The sequence below is a fragment of the Taudactylus pleione genome, unplaced genomic scaffold (genome assembly GCF_031769625.1).
Source record: "Taudactylus pleione unplaced genomic scaffold, aTauple2 ptg000225l, whole genome shotgun sequence".
Classification (NCBI taxonomy): Eukaryota; Metazoa; Chordata; class Amphibia; order Anura; family Myobatrachidae; genus Taudactylus; species Taudactylus pleione.
In genome coordinates, this window is record NW_028284627.1 from 53,240 (window position 1) to 72,672 (window position 19,433).

At 43.6% G+C, this 19,433-nt stretch overlaps 1 protein-coding gene across 1 annotated transcript in view; it reads left to right on the plus strand.

Annotated features, from left to right (window-relative positions):
* Positions 1-10,911, plus strand: part of LOC148517195 (pre-mRNA splicing factor cwf19l1-like) — a 30,599-nt gene extending 19,688 nt beyond the window's left edge. Inside the window, exons 8-14 of the mRNA XM_088478972.1 lie at positions 746-892; positions 4,389-4,500; positions 5,904-5,983; positions 7,293-7,502; positions 8,394-8,513; positions 8,997-9,094; positions 9,711-10,911. Coding sequence (XP_088335098.1) covers positions 746-892; positions 4,389-4,500; positions 5,904-5,983; positions 7,293-7,502; positions 8,394-8,513; positions 8,997-9,094; positions 9,711-9,855 — 912 coding nt within the window. The 3' untranslated portion in view covers positions 9,856-10,911. The remainder of the gene's footprint in view (positions 1-745; positions 893-4,388; positions 4,501-5,903; positions 5,984-7,292; positions 7,503-8,393; positions 8,514-8,996; positions 9,095-9,710) is intronic.
* Positions 10,912-19,433: the final 8,522 nt, after the last annotated feature.

Sequence of the window (19,433 nt, forward strand, 5' to 3'; positions counted from 1 at the left end):
TCTCCCAATGTGAGGCCTGTAGCCGGGAGGCTTCTCCCAATGTGAGGCCTGTAGCCGGGAGGCTTCTCGCAATGCATGATGGTCTAGTTGGCAATTACACCTGCACCCAAGTGATGGAGAGCACTCCATAGTCCGCAGTCCATATTGCACAGCTGCAGACAGCCTGTTTGTAGTTTCTAAACCCAGAGATGCACTCTGCTACTGTCCTCCCCAGTGATCATCTCACCATTATTTCCTGATGCCCACTGGGTATTGGTGCATAAAGGACAGATGGAAATGTCCACTTCTAATTCTCTTTAAGATCACCATCTCCAGAAATTCAGGCTGTGATCAGGGACCCTGTGCCTCCCACCTCAGTGAAGGTTATGTTTGCAGTCACTAGTTGCAGTTATGACCCCTCGTGGGTGCTTTCCATTGTAAGACATACGGTGATGGCATGCTAAGCATGGCACAGCCAACACTCTAATACTTCTACAAGAAGAACTGAAAGTGACCCGGGCAACAGAACCCCAAAGTACTTTCCCCTCATTAACAGAAGCTGGAAACCGCTCTTCGCTGTATAGTTCAAAGCAACAGCAGCATCTGGCACCCCTAGAGGTCTCTGTCCATCCGGCTCCATTCAGTGCAGCTGAACAGAAGCGCTTTGTGTTGTTGTTGCTTGGTATACATTTATTTATACCCCATTAGGGCAGTGTTTTTGCATAGATCCTGATATCATTAGAACCCCTTTTGTTTCTCCTTGCAGTACATCTATGCATTCACCATTGTTCCCTTGCGTTCGATGGATTCGGCAGAGCTTGTAAAACAGCCACTAGATGTCACTGAGAACCCATACAAGAAATCTGGGAAGGATGGAAAGAAGAGTCAAGTGATTAAAGCCACAGAGGATGAGGTAGAACATGACGGATGAAGTAATGTAAAATGGTTCTAGTTATCGCCTATATGCCAATTAGCTGGATCGTATCTGAGCAGCGCTGTGGTAAAGTGTGATGGAACATTCTGCTGTTTTATGTGCTACAATCCCTGCGTCACCCTTTCTCCCCCTCCATCGTCATTATTGTTATTATCAGTTATTTATATAGCGCACACATATCACACAGCGCTTTACAGTGAATATTTGGCCATTCACATCCGTCCCTGCACCAGTGGAGCTTACAATCTATATTCCCTATCACATGCTCACACACATACACACTAGGGGTAATTTGTTGGGGGACAATTACCCTACCTGTATATTTTTGGAGTGTGGGAGGAAACTGGAGTACCCGGAGGAAACCCACGCAAGCACAGGGAGAATATACAAACTCCACACAGGTAGGGCTGTGGTGGGAATCGAACCCACGACTTCAGTGCTGTTAGGCAGTAACGCTAACATTACACCGTCTTATTATTCTTATTTACGTTTATAAAGTTGACTTTTCTCCACTCCAATAAGTGCAGGGAGTAATTTTGTGAGATGAATGCAGTGTATCCCTATACAAAGACTGACATCGCCCTTCAAGCCTTTCCGGTCGGTTCAGTTGCTGTTGATGCTCACATTGGGGCATTGGAACGTCCGCAACGGCGCACCAAATCGCCCTGAAATTGCATATTATTGTACGCAGCCCCATAGGGCTGTGCAGAGAAATGCATGATCACGGGGATACCGTAAATGCGGCACATGCACCGTATCGTAGGTGTCGCCCGCAACCGATTCCCGACACCTTTGTCAGAAAATGGCTACTTCCACTGTGAGTAGCTGACTAGGACAATTTCATTGGAGCAGAACATGCTTTTATAGCAGTAGATCTCATTTATAAATAAGGAAACCAATAAAATAAAAATTTGTATGGAAAACGAAAAAGACTGATGTATTTGGTATATAAAAATGACACAAACGTTTAATAACCGATACTAGTTACATGAAAACATTGGTCATTAAGCAGTAACAGTAACAAGTGACTTCATAGAAAGCTTGTCTGCACTGCATACTTGAGAACCAATATATAGAATCTCAGTTATAGTCCACACTCTGTAAAATCGTCTGAAAGCAGAAATAGAACGTTATTTCCCACGCATTTTAAGATCACAGGTGGAGATAATTATTTTACTTGCGATTCTGTGAGGAGACCTGGAAAACATGCACTGTTTGGGGTCCTGAGGATCGAGTTTGAGAACCTGTGCTTCAAAGTATACGGGTACTGGATATACGTTTAGGAAGCCGGCGGACAGAATGCCGAGCGCCGGCTTCCAGACAATTTAATCCCGACGAGGGACGAATGACAGGCGTCTAAATCTAGACGCCTGTCATTTTACAGACGCTGGGAGACTGGCGCCCGGCATCCCGATCGAGCGGGTGCCGCAGTGGACAGCCGCGGGGGGTTAGGTTTAGGGCTCCCGGGGGGAACTTAGGGTTAGGCACCCCCCCCCCGGAGGACTTAGGTTTAGGCATCGGGGAAGGGGGGGGTTAGGTTTAGGCACTTAGAGGGGGGATTAGGATTAGGCACAGGGGGGGGGGAGGGTTAGGGTTAGACACCCTAAAGGAGGGTTAGGGAGAAAAATAGGTTAGTTTATACTTACCTAGGGACGATCAGGATTTCCTCCTCTGTTGGCCAGCCGCTGTTGGGATTTGAACTGCCGGCCAGGAGTACAGCGGTAATTCATACCGATTCCGGGTACTGCTGTCGTCTCTAGCGTCATGTGCGGGGGGACTGAAAACCGCTGTCACCTCAAGCGCTGCATATGAAGAGCTTGCACCGTGTGCTAGCTTCAAGAGCTACTGCCGCTGCCCTCCACCTGTAAGGGAGCAGCGGTGCGGGTGTTTTTATGTGATGATTATGTGTTATTGAAAGTTTATCATTTATATACAGCAAATAGATATATATATTTTTTTTTCCATACAATTTTTATTTGTACTTCTCAGACTGTGTAGCCCTATTGGTTTTCTTTCTTTGTCCTGAAGGATTATACATATCCTTTTTTTTTCGGCAGATACGACCTAAAGCGTGGACCTGCAGTGAGAGCGCCATTGTTAACCATTTCTTTAGATCTCATTTATAGGCTGTTTACTGATGCTTCCTTAAAATCTGTAATCGTGGAAACAAGGTTTGCAGTCCGTATTGTTTTCATGGTTACACTTGTTGCTAAGGGAAGTCCGTTATTTATCAGATGACGACAGTGTGTTTCTGTGGTTTAATCAGGTGATTTCCTGCAGAAGTTATTCTAGTAAGAATAAAATAATGTGAATTATGCACCATCATTTATGATGGAAGGTACCTATTATTTAAATGTATCCTGGTATAATAACATTTTGATGTTTTTTTTCTTCGCTGCTAAATGGCATTTGGGGAAGGGGGTGCAAGGTGGTCTGTTGTGTCTAGACTATCATCGCTGTGGTGCATATGGAGACCATATGCCCCTCCTTATGTGTTGGAATAGTGAAGACTTCTGTAGTCACAGGAGATGGTTAATAGGGAACCCCAGCCTCATTCTTTTCGCACGTGATGGGCATCTAACATTGCTATATGGGATCTCTTCAATCTCTGCCCTACAGTTGATGCTGTAATAATGCTGAGGAAGCAGAGTATAGGGGGTGTTTATGGACAGGAGTTAGCCATAACTTGCTCTGCTTCCATTATTAGTGTGGCTCTTGCTGTTATATATACACACAGGACATCTGGAGCGATGAAACCTCCCTTTCAGTGACCTGGAACAGCCAAGCTGAGTAAAGTCTGCGCTGTAACATTACCAACAATTGACAATGCAGTAACTATAACCAAGTAATAGATCAAATCAGATCCCAGGGAAGTGGCAGTGGACAGCTAAGCAGTCATAGTTGCCAAGAGTAGTGGGGGGCAGCCTTTCAGAGGGATATTGCAGCGTTGAGAGAGCAACTTAAAGTATATGCTAATTAAAGGGCAGGCACAGAGTAGGTGAAACTTTTTACTAAGCATCTTGTGTGTCCTTGTTCGTAGTGTGTTTTTTTTTTTAAATATATTTGGTTTCGCAATGACATAGCATTACAAAAATCAGTAATGCGTGCGGTTTTGTTTAGGGTGGGTTTTCTTAGGACAAAGTCAGTTGGCTGGAGAGCCAGGAGAGAGACAGCTGTGAGCTTCACATGTAATAACCTATTTAGCTTATCTGCTTGGTCCTTTTTATTATTTGCTAAGTGTTGATAACCTGTAACTTGTTAACCCTTTCTAAAACCCAGACTGTTCTCTCCGCTTGATTACAGCATAGTCTGTTTTGTGTTCAGATTTCCATTCTGAGCTAGCCAATAAAATGTCACAGCAAGCATCCGTCTTTATGAGACTCTCCTCCTAACCAGTCTTCACGCAAACTTCTAAATCTTGATAATTTTTGAAATGATGGCAAAGTACAGTCTTTTCTCTGTAATCTCCCACCAGGAAGAGCCTGCCCAGCAGTTTTTCTTTGACTTGAATAGACAACATGGAAAGAAACGTCAGTCGGATGGGAGGGGCGGCGCGCGGGCCCAAGGAAAACAGCCAAGGAAACACCGTGAGTGACTGAGCTTTTCCCTGCAGTGTTTGTCAAATTAAAGAGCTTGTATCCAAGAGTCTCCTATGAGTTTTTATAGCAGGCTGCCTGCAAAGCAAATGGTGGAAACGAATATCTGGTGCAGGAAGGTGCTGCCACTAGTTACATCTGAGCGGCCAGTTTTCTAGCACAGATTAGAATTACATTATTATAGATTTATTTATACTGACACGAGGCTTAGTTTGAATAGAATATATCCTATAGATTGTAAGCTTGCGAGCAGGGCCTTCCTACCTATATATCTGTCTGTTATTACCCGGTTTTGTTCTATCAATGTTGACAATTGTAAAGCGCAACGGAATATGCTGCGCTATATAAGAAACTGTAAATAAAATAAATAATAATATGTAGGTTTCTAGCTGGCAAAAAACTGCGCTACTATAACTTGGTCATTAGGGGCGCTGTTGCTTTGTCTTATATGTGCCAAGCAATTGCTGAACAATTACGTAAAGCGCTTAAGCGTTGACCCTTTAGTTTCTAGGTAGAAAATAGTGGCCTCGTCCTATTGAGAGCACAGTCACTGCCAGCCTTGCTCGCCACTTAGTTGTGATTCCGGAGAGGGTGCCTTAGACTGAGTGTTACTCCTGTGTGCTGCTACAAATCATGTGTAAATCATGTCACAAGCCCTTCTACCAGCAGGGGGCGATGTAGGGGAAGACTGCACATGGCCTCTTGCCTGTTAGCATAATTGGACCCATGTAAACTGGCAGCCAGTAGGAGTACTTTGCAGACCAGGCAATTACGGAGCATGCTCCTGGTTATTTGGGTGAAAGGCATGCCAGGTGGAATAGCTTTGATCAGAGATAGGGGTGCCGGGAAAGCTACAGCTTGCTCTCACACTCTTACAAGAAGTTTTTAAGTGCTAGTTAATGACATGTTTATGTAAATTATTGATGTAAGGAACCCAATATTGGCACTATCACTGAGTAGAGTTAGCAGCCACCTGTTATGCACTTTAACTGGTGGATACACTATCTTATTTATGTAATGGTCTGCAGCGAAGACTTCTGCGTTCTAATGAAATAGAACATCCCCAAACCTACCCGCCAACATGCTGACCTGCTACCAGCAGAGTCCTTTCTTGGGTGGTGGATTAGGAAAATGAGAACAAGCACTTTGTATACTGACTAATCCTGTTGTGTCTTCAGTTCTGACGATTCCCTGATAAGTATACGGAAGTGCTTTGTAACATTTTCCTAGTATACAGTTCGCCTTTTCAGAGACAGCAGCCATTTTGTCAAAACCTGTATTTGTCATTTAATTAGGAACTGGTGACATCACTGACACATGTGCAAGAACGTATGTAGGGAAGAAGTACGTAGGTGATCATGTTTTATTAACCAGCATTTTCTTCTGCCAAATAGCTCAGCCAACGGGACCTTGCTGGTTCTGTCTCGCAAGCCCTGAAGTGGAGAAGCACCTGGTGGTCAGCATTGGGGAAGATGTAAGTATTAGACGTTAAGAAGCAACTAAACACCTACATTGCATTACGTATAGCGCTGTTAATACTTTACACTGTAAACTATTCCGAAAATAAGTTCGCTGTAGTACATCTCCCCCCTATGTCACAGTTCTGCTTTCTCCTATGTCATTTGTGTTCTATTGTCATGTTGGTAATAATATTTATCTTCTGGTACTGTGTTTTTCCATATCTTGCATCATTTTGTACAGTGAAAGAGTGCAAATCTCTGCAAAGAGTGTTTTATTAATGTCTAGTCTTACTCCTAAACACGAAAGCAAGACTAGACATTGATATCAGACAATTTACAAACACTGATAAGTGTTTATATAGTAAAGCACATTTATAGGCGTACAGAATGCTTGGAATATGCAAAAAACGTATTACTGAAAGTACTGGCTGCAGCATCTGATACATTTGTCTAAAAACAAATTGGTTTTCTATGGTAGAAACCATATATGGTAGTAAGAAATCGGTATGAAATACCAATGGACGGGATGCTGGCTGTCAGTACACTGACAGCGACATCCAGATGATTCAATTCCTGACTGGAACGGTAAGTAATGTTCCCCTGTCCTATTTACCCCCTAACCCCAACTTTCCTGTACCCTAATACTAACTCTCCCTACCCCGCACCCTAACCCACCCGTTAAGTGCCTAACCCTCCCCCCCTGGTGGTGCCTGAACCTAAACCACCCATGCCCGAAGCCTAACCTTAAACACCCCCCTGCCCAGAGTCTAACGCTAACTCCCCTCTGGGGCGCCTAAACTTAAGTGTCCCAGTCAACACCCCCCCAGCAATTGATACTCTCCTTTCTGCTGTGTCCTTACCATCGGGGTGTCGTCCGTCAGGATTCCGATGTCTGCATCCTGAGTTGTCGGGATTTCGGAGCCTGTGTTGTCTCGGCGTTTGGGATTCCGATGCCAGGGTTCCGGCAGATGGCTTGTCCTCAACGCACCCCAGTAGTAACGCCTCCGAAAGGCAGTCTTTATTACTATGGCTAACCCCTATCTGCTGCTGCTACCAGGGAGACAATAATTTATCCCTTCCCAATCATTTGTCATGTTGCCTCTTGATACCTGATTTGTTGTACATTAGCTCTTGCTTTAAAATAATAAAAAAAATTTAAATGTAAGTCTCCTGCTTGTCCATGGTATTTCCAGTTAAACGATTGGCTGATAAACTCTGGGCTAAGTGCGTGGATATTAGGGGCAGCGATCTCTGTACGTGTCACATTGTACGGTAACGGTGAGCGAGGTGGAGCAAAGTTCTTACCACTTTTATTTATTTTAGTGCTATGTAGCTCTTGCGAAAGGCGGTCTGACTCCCGACCACATTCTTATTCTACCCATTGGGCACTACCAGGCCATGGTGGACCTCTCGTCTGAGGTAGTCGAAGAATGTGACAAATACAAAGCATCCCTGAAGAGGTTCTACAAGGCGAGGGGGAAGAGATATGTGATGTTTGAGAGGAATTACAGGAGTCAGCATCTGCAGTTACAAGTAAGGATGGGAAGTGGGATTGTCCAGCCTTTGAGATTTCATTTTTATCAGGCCAGTTGTTGCCTACGTACAGTGAGCAAGGTGCATACTTCTACCCACAGCGGGTTGCTTTAAGCAGTTTTGGTTGGAATAGTTCTTTAAACCGATTTCCACCATAGATCTGTGAAGGTGCATACACATGGTCAGATGTGTCAGGTGGACGATTTGACCAACGATTTGAACTACGAACGATTTTTGACTGCATTAAAATGAATGGAATCGTCCAAATCTGACTGCAAACACATCAGATGTCGGATATCGTTATCTGACCATCGGAAACGCTCATCGTTCAGACATGTCAGATTTTCCTTCAGATATGAACGATTTTTTAAATCGTTATCATTCAGATCTGAAGAAAAATCTGACCGTGTGTATGCACCATTACAGTGTAAATCCTGAAATTGTGGCATTATCTCTGTTGGTTCTCCTGTCTATATTGCGGGTCAGCCTGATAATGTCACATAGAGAATAAGAGCAACCAGCCTCCTAAGAGATCATTTAAAGTCTATTGATCTCTCTGGCTGTTGTCAGCTCACAGTCATTACATTTCATTAGTTTAAGTCTGTAGAGACAGGTTACCCTGTCCCATGATGACTTTCCTGTTCTGAGGGATGAACATGTCCCAGTGATGGCTTTATTATTTATGTACCTTTTGTGACGTTTTCAGATCTCATGAAGATAAGTTTGTACCATGATTTCTCCACTGTGTATAAGAGACAGGTTTTTTTGGTTTGGTAACCAGCCGTGATTAGTTTTCTTTCCAGTTTCCCTTTAACCGCAGACATATATTTTATATGTCTCTTATCATCAATTAACCATGTATATTACATTGGCTTATGTTGCTGCATCCAGGTGGTTCCTCTGCCATTAGACTGCTGCACCACAGAAGATATTAAGGAGTCCTTTATTATCCAAGCGCAGGAACAGAACATAGAACTGTTGGAGATCCCACAGCACACAGACATCAAACAAGTACGTTCCCACACTCACCAACTCTAGTCTCTATTTTGTGTTCTCTGCTGCAATTTTATTTGACGCGGACACATCACCAAAAGACAGAGCCATATTGTGTTCCGACCCAGTATTTATGGTCGTACAGCTTAACCCTTAACCAAAAACAAATGACCGCACAGAGGCATGAAAGACGCTGTCTGGTGCTTCACTGATGTCCTTGGTTCACAATAAATGATTAGGCCGAATATTGACTCGTCTTACAAAATATCAGCCTCCGCTGTGTATATGGTAGGGACTCAATTGCTAGATATGTAGGGATTAATTTTATTACCCTGATCTGAGACACAACTGCTAGTATGCATTTTGACTTTCTTCGATCCGTATTCAAAGACCGGTGGTGATGCTTGGCTGTGTAACTCGCACCTTAAACAGTTAATGCAGACATTTAATATTTACAGAAGACGTGAAAATTTGTTATATATATTTCGTTTTTTTTTACAGATTGTACAGCCTGGGACACCATATTTTTATGTTGAATTAGATACCGGGGAAAAACTCTTTCATAGGATTAAGAAAAACTTCCCGTTGCAGTTTGGAAGGTAGGATTTTATTTTAAATTATTTATATTTTTGTAACTTATTTTTTTGTAACTGATAAATAAGACTAACTGGAAAGCTGCTGTTGCAGTAACGTGTCTGAGAGCTTTAGCAGTGATGACCCAAAGGGGCTCATTCTAAATTGGGGGCAAAGCAAAAAAAAATAAAAAATAAGTGAATTGGCATTTGGAACAATGCAGGGAGTGCAAATACATTTATTGTTTATACCTATGAAACACTGTTCAAATGTGAATGAATTCACAGCATGAAGCTCCTGCAACTGCGTGATGCTGAAATGTCATCACGGGCCAGAATCTCCAGCACCTTGCACAAGCCCTGCCATGCAGAATTTGGGCATTTCTGGGGGCAAAGGGGAGCCCTACCCAGTAGGAAGGTATACCTAATAAGGTGGCCCTAATTGCACTGTATATCTGATTACTAAGGGGTTCTTCAATGATATTTTGAATAAAACGTTTCATTTTTAAAAAAATAATTTATGAATATAGAATTAAACCACAGAAGGGGTAATGTGCAAATTATAGATCTTTTACACTGAGGCCCCAATGGTCAGGTCTGTTTTGGGTGTCTGACGTTTTTCCATATTGTTTTTCAAATACAGGGAGGTGTTGGCAAGTGAAGCCATTTTGAACATACCAACTAGAGCTGATTGGAAGGCCTGTAAGCTGAGCCAAGACGAAGAGGAGGATCAGGCCAAGGCTTTCCGAAGAGAATTTGAACCATTTGACTTCTCGTTACAAGACTGAGATGTTTGTTTTTTAATTTGCTTTGCTCTATTATTTCTTCTTACATTTTAGTGCTGTCATGGTAGATATGTTGGAAGTAGATTTAGGGTTTGCCTTAAATGCCTATTGTATTTTTTATCCCTTAAGGGCAAAGTTAAAAAAGTAAATAAATCATGCATGTATAGGCCAATAACTGTGCCGTATTGTCTTCACAAATCATCTGAAATGGATTTGTAGCTGGACAGCCGACAGTTTCCATTAAGGATAAAATAGATCGTTAAGGCAAAATCCCCCTCTGTCTAGTATTAAGCAACACCGTTGTGTTCTGCATTTCATTTAAAGTGGAATAACGCACACCAAAAAAAAAAAATCACAATAGAGGAGGGTGAACTTTATTTCCCAACCTTTACTTGAATGTGCAGAGCAGATGTTCTTCAATACACACTGCCATATTTCTGTGAAATATTTTCTCCTACTCCCAAATGGCTTGGATTAAGATTAACTGTTTATCAGTAATTTAATAACAAATGATTTTATTGTGTTTTTTTTTTTTTTAAAAACTCATTTGCCTGTTTTAAATGCCCCACTTAAAAAAATAAAAATAAAATAAATTTTTTAGTATATAGTTCTTTGGTCTTGGTGTGTATAGCGCATAGCAGCTGGAATTGTATAAATGATGCAATTCTCAATGCGAGAGATCCTCCATTTGTCACCTTTTTTTTAAAATAGTGTATGCTTCTTACGTTACCTATGAGACCGCTCTGGAGCAAATGTAATCTGGTTCACAGGAAATATGTGGTCATCTCAGAGTAACTAAATTGGATTCGGTCAGTTCAGTTTGCATTTTGTAAAATCAAAGTAGATGTTTAATTGCAACACCTCTCGTCCTGTGCACCAGTTTTGTTTTATCCAACTTCCCTGAACACACACATTTATTATTACTCACACACCTTTTGATGGCTAAAAAGGGGAAGGAAAAAATAAAACACTGCTTTTGTGTAAATTTTAGATTTTTTTTTTTTGTTTAAACAATGTAAATGTATGTAAATGTTTTTAATAAATACCATTTGTACACTCTGTTGGTGCATCTGTGTGACATGAACAGTTTTGTCATCTGAGGGGAATTTCTCCTGTCCTAAATTCAGCCCTGTGTCATGGTTTTTGGCAGTCTGTCTACATCTGTTCTGCAGGAGGGATTTTATGGTCTTCCTCCAAGCTGCAAAAATTCCTGCTCACATTGACTTTTTTTCCCCCCTGCTGCCTTAATTCATTTGTACAGTAAAAACAGAACTGTAGACAGAATGGAAACTGATAAATTACGATTTGAATTTGGGTGACCATTTTGCTTGAAGTTGACCGGTTGCCGCCTCATACCGTGTTTCCCCGAAAATAAGCCCTACCCTTAGTTATGTAACCCCGTGTAAATTAATCCCTACCCCGAAAATAAGACCTACCAAAATCCCATTTTGAGCTGGGAATGCTTCAGAACCCAGCGTTCCCGGTCATGCAGTGTGCGGGTGACGTCATGACGTCAGCACTGAGGATCCTGTGCGGCCGCGCCTGCTGGATCATGTTAGATCCAGCCAGCGCGCAAGTGAGAGGGACATCCTGGACGGCGGCGAGTCAGGTAAGTACTGGTGGGTGGGGGATCAATACCAGGGGGGCTTGCAATGCAATAAGGGAGGCTGCATAAGGGACACTGCTACAGGGGGGGGACTGCATAAGGGGCACTTCTACAAGGGGGCTGCATAAGGGGAACTTCTACAAGGGGGCCTGCAAGGGGGGGGCCTGCATAAGGGGCACTTCTACAAGGGGGGCCTGCATAAGGGGCACTGCTGTCAATGTTAATTAAAATAAGACCTACCCCAAAAATAAGCCCTATGGTGTTTTTTCGAAAAAAATAAAAAAATAAGACAGTGTCTTATTATCGGGGAAACGCGGTATGAGAGGAAGCCATTTTTTGTGCTGTTCAACTCTTCACCTATTGCTATGAAAGTGTCTCATGGTTTAGTGATGTCCCCTGTGTAATTGTTTTCTTAGGAATATTGGTTTGGCCCACAAAATGTCTGCCCGGACTGTGCACTTTAAAGAGAGAGAAAATAATAGACACCCTGCAAGTGAGCGTGCAGTTTTAGTACAGATGTGTCCACATACATCTATCCTCCGTGCGCTACAAGTCGCGTTACACAACGCATGAGCGCCGTGTGACTCTGCAGGAACTTGCATCTTTTTGAGCAAAGTTTTCCCTTTAAAATTAGTATTATTCACAAAGTGATGCACACAAGTAGCTTATGCTGATTAAAGCGATATGCAGCATGCCTATAGTCTGTGTACGACTGTGGCTGTGCCTGCATGCGAAATGCTACGTTACAGTGTCAGTGGCTGTGACATTGTATAACGTAGCATTTTGCATGCAGTCACTCAGCCCATAGCCCAGGTGTCAGGAGTAAACAATGGAGTACATCCATTGAAGTCAATAGAAATGTCAGCTGTCATTTTGCTAGGCACACTGGCTACATGGCACTGGGATTTGTCTTCCCTTGCCAATGACAGTTCTCTGTGGCAAGCATTGATGATGGTCTGGCACCTCAGTCATCTACACCTCGAAGCTGCAGCCATTTTGTGCTCTGAGCGGATAGTCATGAGATTGAAATTCAGTAGGAACTATTTTACCTCAAATTCTGGTATTTCGAGCCTGATTCAGAGATGTACGCTAATGTATTTGCAGCTGCTGTGTGAAAATATGCTAATGATGTAGGCGCCTGGAAATATATTCTGACGCCCACCTTTCTCGGTTTGAAGCAGGTTCGTACAAACACGTAGCGTTGGTGACAGATCCTTCGATGGTTGATTAGCTGAGTGACGCTATGGTTGTGCAGAATGGCTCCGGGAACTGACTCTGGCGCCATGTGTTCTGCCTACGGGATCGCAGTTGCAGGCTGAGACGTGCTGAAAACTGTAGCGACGCACCTGTGTTTTTGCTGCCACCGTAGCGCATGTGCAGTTGGCAGATAATCGCTCAACTGCCTAAATATCGGCATTCTGTACATCTCTGAATAAGCGAAGTGATGGCATATTTATAGAAAGGAGACAAAGGGGAGAGCCGGGCCCTGCTCACCCGAAATTAAAATCTATGGGGTCAACTCAATAAATTGCGAGGGGTCTTGTCCAGCGAGTAAATGTGGCTATAACCTGCACTTACGGTAAATCTGAACTCGCTGCTTTTAGTTTGCAGACCCCATAGGGCAAAATAATGCACAATCGGGCCGCAAGGGGGGCAGCTAATTAAATTTACCTTTCTATGTGATCTGGATGGACACCATGGAGAGAAGAGGGCAGAGGTTGGAGGAGGGGTGGTACACTAGAATATGAAAATTAATTTAAATGGCACCTTTGAAGCCTGAGAGGCTGGATAAGTGGAGTGACTGGCAAATATATACAATGTTTCTGTGGCAGAGGTTCCCCAACCGTTTAGGTTTTAGAGATATCCATGGTTGAGCACAGGTGCTAATTGACTGAGGTACTAATTAAGTCACCTGTGGTCAAGCATGGATATCCTTAAAACCTGGACTATTAGGGTGCCATAAGGATTGAGTTTGGGAACCTCTGTTCTATGGCTCTCATTTATATTTACACTGATGGATTTTGCGAGCTTGTGTATGCTGGTATGTATTATAAGCTTATATTTTCCTCCTAACTATATCAAATGTCTATCATTTATAAAGTAAGCTTTCATTTAATAGAATTCCTAAATCCCATCTACCTGGAGCTCCTGTTGGTGCACACGGTAATCTTCCTGTGTGCTGAGAATGTCATCCGTTTGTGGCCAAAGTAGACGTTAGAGTTGATGGAATGCTGCAGCGGCTTCTTCTTGCCTATATTACTCCGTACCAGAAATCAGGTTGCAGCGCATTACTTTCTGGTCTTGTGTTGCATTTGTCTTATTATATTTTCCACCTTACCTTCCTCTTGCTATGTTGGAGCATTCCTTGGATTCCGTATTTCGCACTGTAGTCATGCTAAGGGGGCAGTTAGAGGGCCACGACCTGCAGGCTCCCGGCAGTCAAGCCCATAGCATCTTCATGGGGAGGTCCTCAGTGAAGACCAGGGGAGACATTAGACTATGCCCTGACCCTAACTGATGAAGAATACATGCATCTTGCCTATTAATGCGGCACAAGTTACTATAATCTGGATTTCTCAGTTCCCACTTGGCCCCGGAGGGAGACTAGATTGTATTATGGCTGATCCCGACTGTGCCTCCATCTCGTTTCCACATCACAGCTTGAAGTTTCAAATATTGCAAAACATAGGAATGTCTGCCATGAGTGAAATTTACAGGGCGGCTCGAGGCACGTTCGACCAGTGCGGTGCCACCCCTTAGAGGGCGCACCCCTCCCAACCATTCCTGATTTCAGCTGGACCGTCCCAGTTTTCAGACACTACCCCGCTGTTCCACCCGCAAGCTGAAGTGTCCCGCGGGCGGTCGTGAGGTTGGGCACCTCCACCGCCATACAGCTGGACCCCGGAGAAGAGAATGGATGCCGCGTGCAAGTGTGCGGCATCCATACAGTGCAGGAAGGAGGCTTGGGGCAGCCCGGCTACTGACTGCTGGCCTCGCCCACAGCCTGACATTAAAAGGGAGGCGTGTAGTACAGGCACACCCCCAAACAACATCATTTAGGGGCCGTGGCCTATGAGAATTAGGCCACACCCCTATTTTTGACGCCTAAGCCCCGTTCTGCACAGGTCGCGGCTCCCCCTAGAGCCGGCCCTTGGAATTTATTATAATTTTTTTTTCCCTTCAAGGGAATTTTCTTTGCACCTCTGAATAGCCTTATTGTTTTGTTGGTCACAACATGGCATGGACTAATATACATATGGTGTGTGTCCTCCATCCAACTTTGTGAGGTTCAGCATTCTGCGTGGCTCAGTGACATTAAAATAAAAATGAACTTTCTGACTTGGAGAAGTTGATTTGACTTGGGTCATTTTATCTTCTCAAAAGTTGAGCTGAGCAATGTTCTAATGAAGAAAATAAAAATCTGTGTCCAGCGCAGTATATACCAAAAACCATTGCATTGACGTTACAGTTCCTGTGTTATACGCACACAATATGAACAGTGTAAATAACATGGTTATTTTTTTGTTTTTTTTAGAAGTCACATTTGTGAATTCCGCTTAGTGGTGGTCTCTGAAGATGAACTATTAGCAGTCTGCAGAACCATGGCTCTTATTTTACAAGAGGCAGAATTGGTGGGAATAAAATGGTCTCAGAAGAGTACACAGCCGAACCCTGCAGACTGTGTAATGGTTAGCATTACTGCCTCACAGCACCGAGGTTACGGGTTTCATTCCCACTACGGCCCTTACTATGTGGAGTTTGTATGTTCTCTCTGCTTGGGTTTCTTCCCACACTACAAAAATATACTGGTAGGTTAATTGGCTCCCAACAATTAACTCCAGTGTGTGTGTTTTTGAGCATGTGGTAGGGAATATAAATTGTAAGCTCCACTGGTGCAGGGACTGATGTGAATGGTAAGATATTCTCTGTAAAGCGCTGCGGAATATGTGTGCACTATATAAATAACTGGTAATAAATAATATATAGACAAAATAGAACAATATTTCTACTTGTTCTGGTATAACGAAAAGACCAAAGAACTAACTTTACGTGATTATGTGCACCAATTAGAAATTTATATTGCTTATAGCTTCTGTAATAAGTCTGAAGCCTTAACTAACACACAGAGATAACATACAAGTAGATAAAACTATTTTAGTCATCTCACCTAAACTCATCGCCCAGTGTAAAGTATTTTGGCTGTGAACGACCATCTGTCTTTACTGGTACATAACCTATTTTCAGACTGAATTAAAAAAACATTATGCAACCCTCCTAGGCTGAGGCAATGTCACAATCATTAGACTAGGTGCATGAGTTACAAATCATTTTCATTTCTACCAAGTGACCTGAACTTCAGCCGTATACACACTAGACCAGGCCTGGCCAACCTGTGGCTCTCCAGCTGTTGTGAAACTACAAGTCCCAGCATGCCCTGCTACAGTTTTGGGATTAGGGAATGCTATAACTGTTGCAGGGCATGCTGGGACTTGTAGTTTCACAACAGCTGGAGAGCCACAGGTTGGCCAGGCCTGCACTAGACAATGGGCTGTTTGAACGATATTGGTGAAAGATTTCCCTTGCACTTTCTGTATTGCAGGACAAACGATATTGGCTGTACACACTGATAAGTGAAGTCATCCTGCCACATCTCTGAACAGGCAATTCTTGACGATATCGTCCAAATTGGCCTGCATGTACGGATGACCAAAGATATCGTTATCGTCCAGCGGGAGCGCGCATTGTTGGTCGTTCATTGCTTACACACTGAACAATAACTATAGATCGGTCATATCGTTCAAAGATCTTGTCTCGTGCCACTGGGGGGGAGACAGGGTTAAGCCAGGGCAGGGGAAAGGGGGGTTAAGGTTAGGCACCCCCAGGGGGGGAGGTTAGGTTTAGGAAGGGGGGGAGGGAGATAGGTTAAGGCACCCCTAAAGGACGGTCAGGGGGGAGGGGGGGTTAGGTTAGTACTTTAGCGCAGTCGGCATCTTCACTGTGCCGGTCTTCTGGCATTGAGATTTAAATCCTAGCGATCCCTATTTACAAACTTTTGGTTAATCGTCAGAAAACGGTTATCTGTGGAGAATTGCCAGTCTATTTAATTTTTGAGCCATATAACAATTTTTTTTGCTGGAAAGAGAACTTTGGATCTACTGTAGACATTACAGAATGCATAAATAGAGACTATTGCCATACAGATGTCTATTTATACACTGAGGCTCTCGTCGCTGCAACCAGCCTCCTCTGTGCTCCAGAGAAACTTGGCCGTGTCAAGCGTTTTTTTTTTTTTGCTCAAAATGTGCATCTTAGTTACATAAATAAAACAACTGGGAATGACACCAGTACATTGCTAGCTTGCACTGATCATTTTCATGTGCAACACTTGTATACCTGTCTGCGACTGCATCTGAATCTGTATATCACGTGCTAAAATTTTATTGAAATTGGGAGCAGCTATAAAGACAGCTGGCAAGGGTTTTACCCAGTAATAACAACAATAGCTTTTGCAGGCCTTGGGATTTGTTAAATAGGAGAAGCCATTATATATAATATTAGTGTTCTTCTCCCGATGCTAAATAGACATTTGTCTTTGTGGCTTGTTCCTGTGCTTTTCAGCAATTACTGTGTGTCAGTCATGCTCCATCTGCTAGGAGGAGCTTGGCAGTCGGGGGTGTTTACTGCAGAATAGGGGTTATACACACAAATGACGCATGCAATGTAGATAACCCCAAAGTCCCATCATGATTTATAAGTGACGTAATTGAAAAACTGCTTCTTACATAGCCTTCATCCATAAGTCATTTACATTTGTGTTTTTTTCATGCTACAGTAAATTAATATTGTTACTCTGCAGTTTTTAGATCTGTGTAAAACAATCATTTCCAATACAGCATGTTGGTTCCAAAAATATTTGTCTTTATTGAGCCCCTCAACTCTTTGAAATATGGTTACTGTTTATTTATCCTGTGCTGGGGGCATCTGTCAGCCATCGGCAGAAAAATTACACACCCAGTTGTCATAGACTTTGGAAAACACACACAAGTGTGGTATTATGTAAGTGTATTGAAAGAGTGTAGTGGGGAAGAAGGGGCGGCAATGTGAAGCTTTGCCTAGGACGCAAAGAAACTTTGCACCAGCCCTGTATGGGGACAGAGGTGAGTGTTTTTAAGTAGATGAGAACCTTTTAGATAAATATAAGAAAATAAATGGTGAGAAAAGTCCTATGTAAGGAAAAGAGCTTTTCTTCTTCAGGGTCCACAGGGATACCATGGGGATTATGTGGTTGGAGTGATCCAGGCACCAAGGAGTTAAGCTTTCAGCTCCCAGGATGCCTCAGGCCCTCCTCCATATATACCCCGCCCCTGGCCACAAGCATTCAGTTGTTCATTGGTGCCGCAGGATTCACCTTTTTAACAAGGGGACTGCTGAGCGTATTAAGACGCATGGACTGCGACTCTGTCTACCTCCACCGGGCCACAACACCAGTAACGTCTCTGGTGATTTCGGCAGGTCACGGCAGTTTTGCTAGCAGTGACGCCGGGGCCCGACTGCAACAGGTGCACGGAAATGTCAAGTAAGGCGATTCCTCGCTTGGGAGGAATTGCGAGCGGCAGTCTTTGCTTCCGACGCTGGAGATACATCGGAAGCTGCTGCAGTGAGGGCCCTGGGTTGTCCGCTCCCTCGCTAGACCACCTGGGCCTTATCGTCTGGCGCCGGGGATCATCAGCAGGCGCTTCTGCTGCCATGAGCCCAACATACCCTGTCGGTTTGCGCAGCTTAGGGGAGGTACGGCTCTCCCCGGCAGCTCCTCCCCCAACTTGACGCAGATACAAGGTTATCCCACGTCTGGGTCGCTCCTCCTAACCTTCTCATGTGTATGAGATGCTCACAGCTCACTATCGGTACCCTGCTGAAGCAATTTGGTCTCAGGAGGTTTTGGATCAGTCTCCCCGTATACCTTTCCCGTGGGTCAGGTATATAGTGCTCTATATCCTACCATGATTTGAGTAGTTGATTCAGAGCCCATTGCAACTAAATTGCATATGTATTGTATGTGACTTTTTGCTAGCTGGTGTGTTGATAATGCCTTTTATTTCTAACTGTCAGTTATAACTATCACTGTATTTTTCTCCTCATCCCTCTGTACAGGCGGGTTGGGGTTTTCCTTTGTACTTCATATTTACTAGTTATTTATGAAGGCTGTCACATTACATTACATTGCATTGTTACCTATATAATTGATATGTAAAAAAATAAAGGGAAACAGGAGGTGGAGGCCCCTGTGCTGGTTTCATGTAACTCCTGTTTGGTGGGCTTGTCCCCTCAGGACTTTATAAAGGATGGTTTGTGTGCTGTCTGTTATAAAGAACCATCTCACCAGTCCAATATACCAGCCCCTGTACAGGAGCCATCTTGGGTGTCCTCCTTGTCTCAGCTGATAAAGCAGCTAGGGGATCGTTTGCATACTCCCATGCAGCCTCCTCTATTGGGATACCCACAGCAGGCTATGTTTGCTCCCCCTATACATCCTTCTTGGAAGGATATTTATTCCCACTCAGGTCAGAATATGGCAAACAGACCGGTAGTCATGAAGGCGCCTTAATGGGCGTTATCTTTTTATCAGTCTGCTCAGCATGTAGATTCAGACGCATCGTTGGAGGGATCAGCCAGGTTCTTCTCCAGGATCTATCTCGGGAGAGGAGGACCATCCTTTTACAGTGGATGTCCCTTCGTTGGTGAGGGCGTTCAAATCATTCTTAGATATACAGGATGATGAGCCGGCTCCTAGACCTAAGGCTCCAGTGTTTAAACACCAGAAGGTGGTAGAAGTTGAGTTTCCTAAGTCTGAGCTGCTTACTGAACTTATGGAGGATGCATGGAGTACCCTGGATAAACTGTTCCATGTTACAAAAAGATTAGCACATTTGTACCCTTTCCCTGCTAATGAGTGTAAGTGGGAAATCCCTCCTAC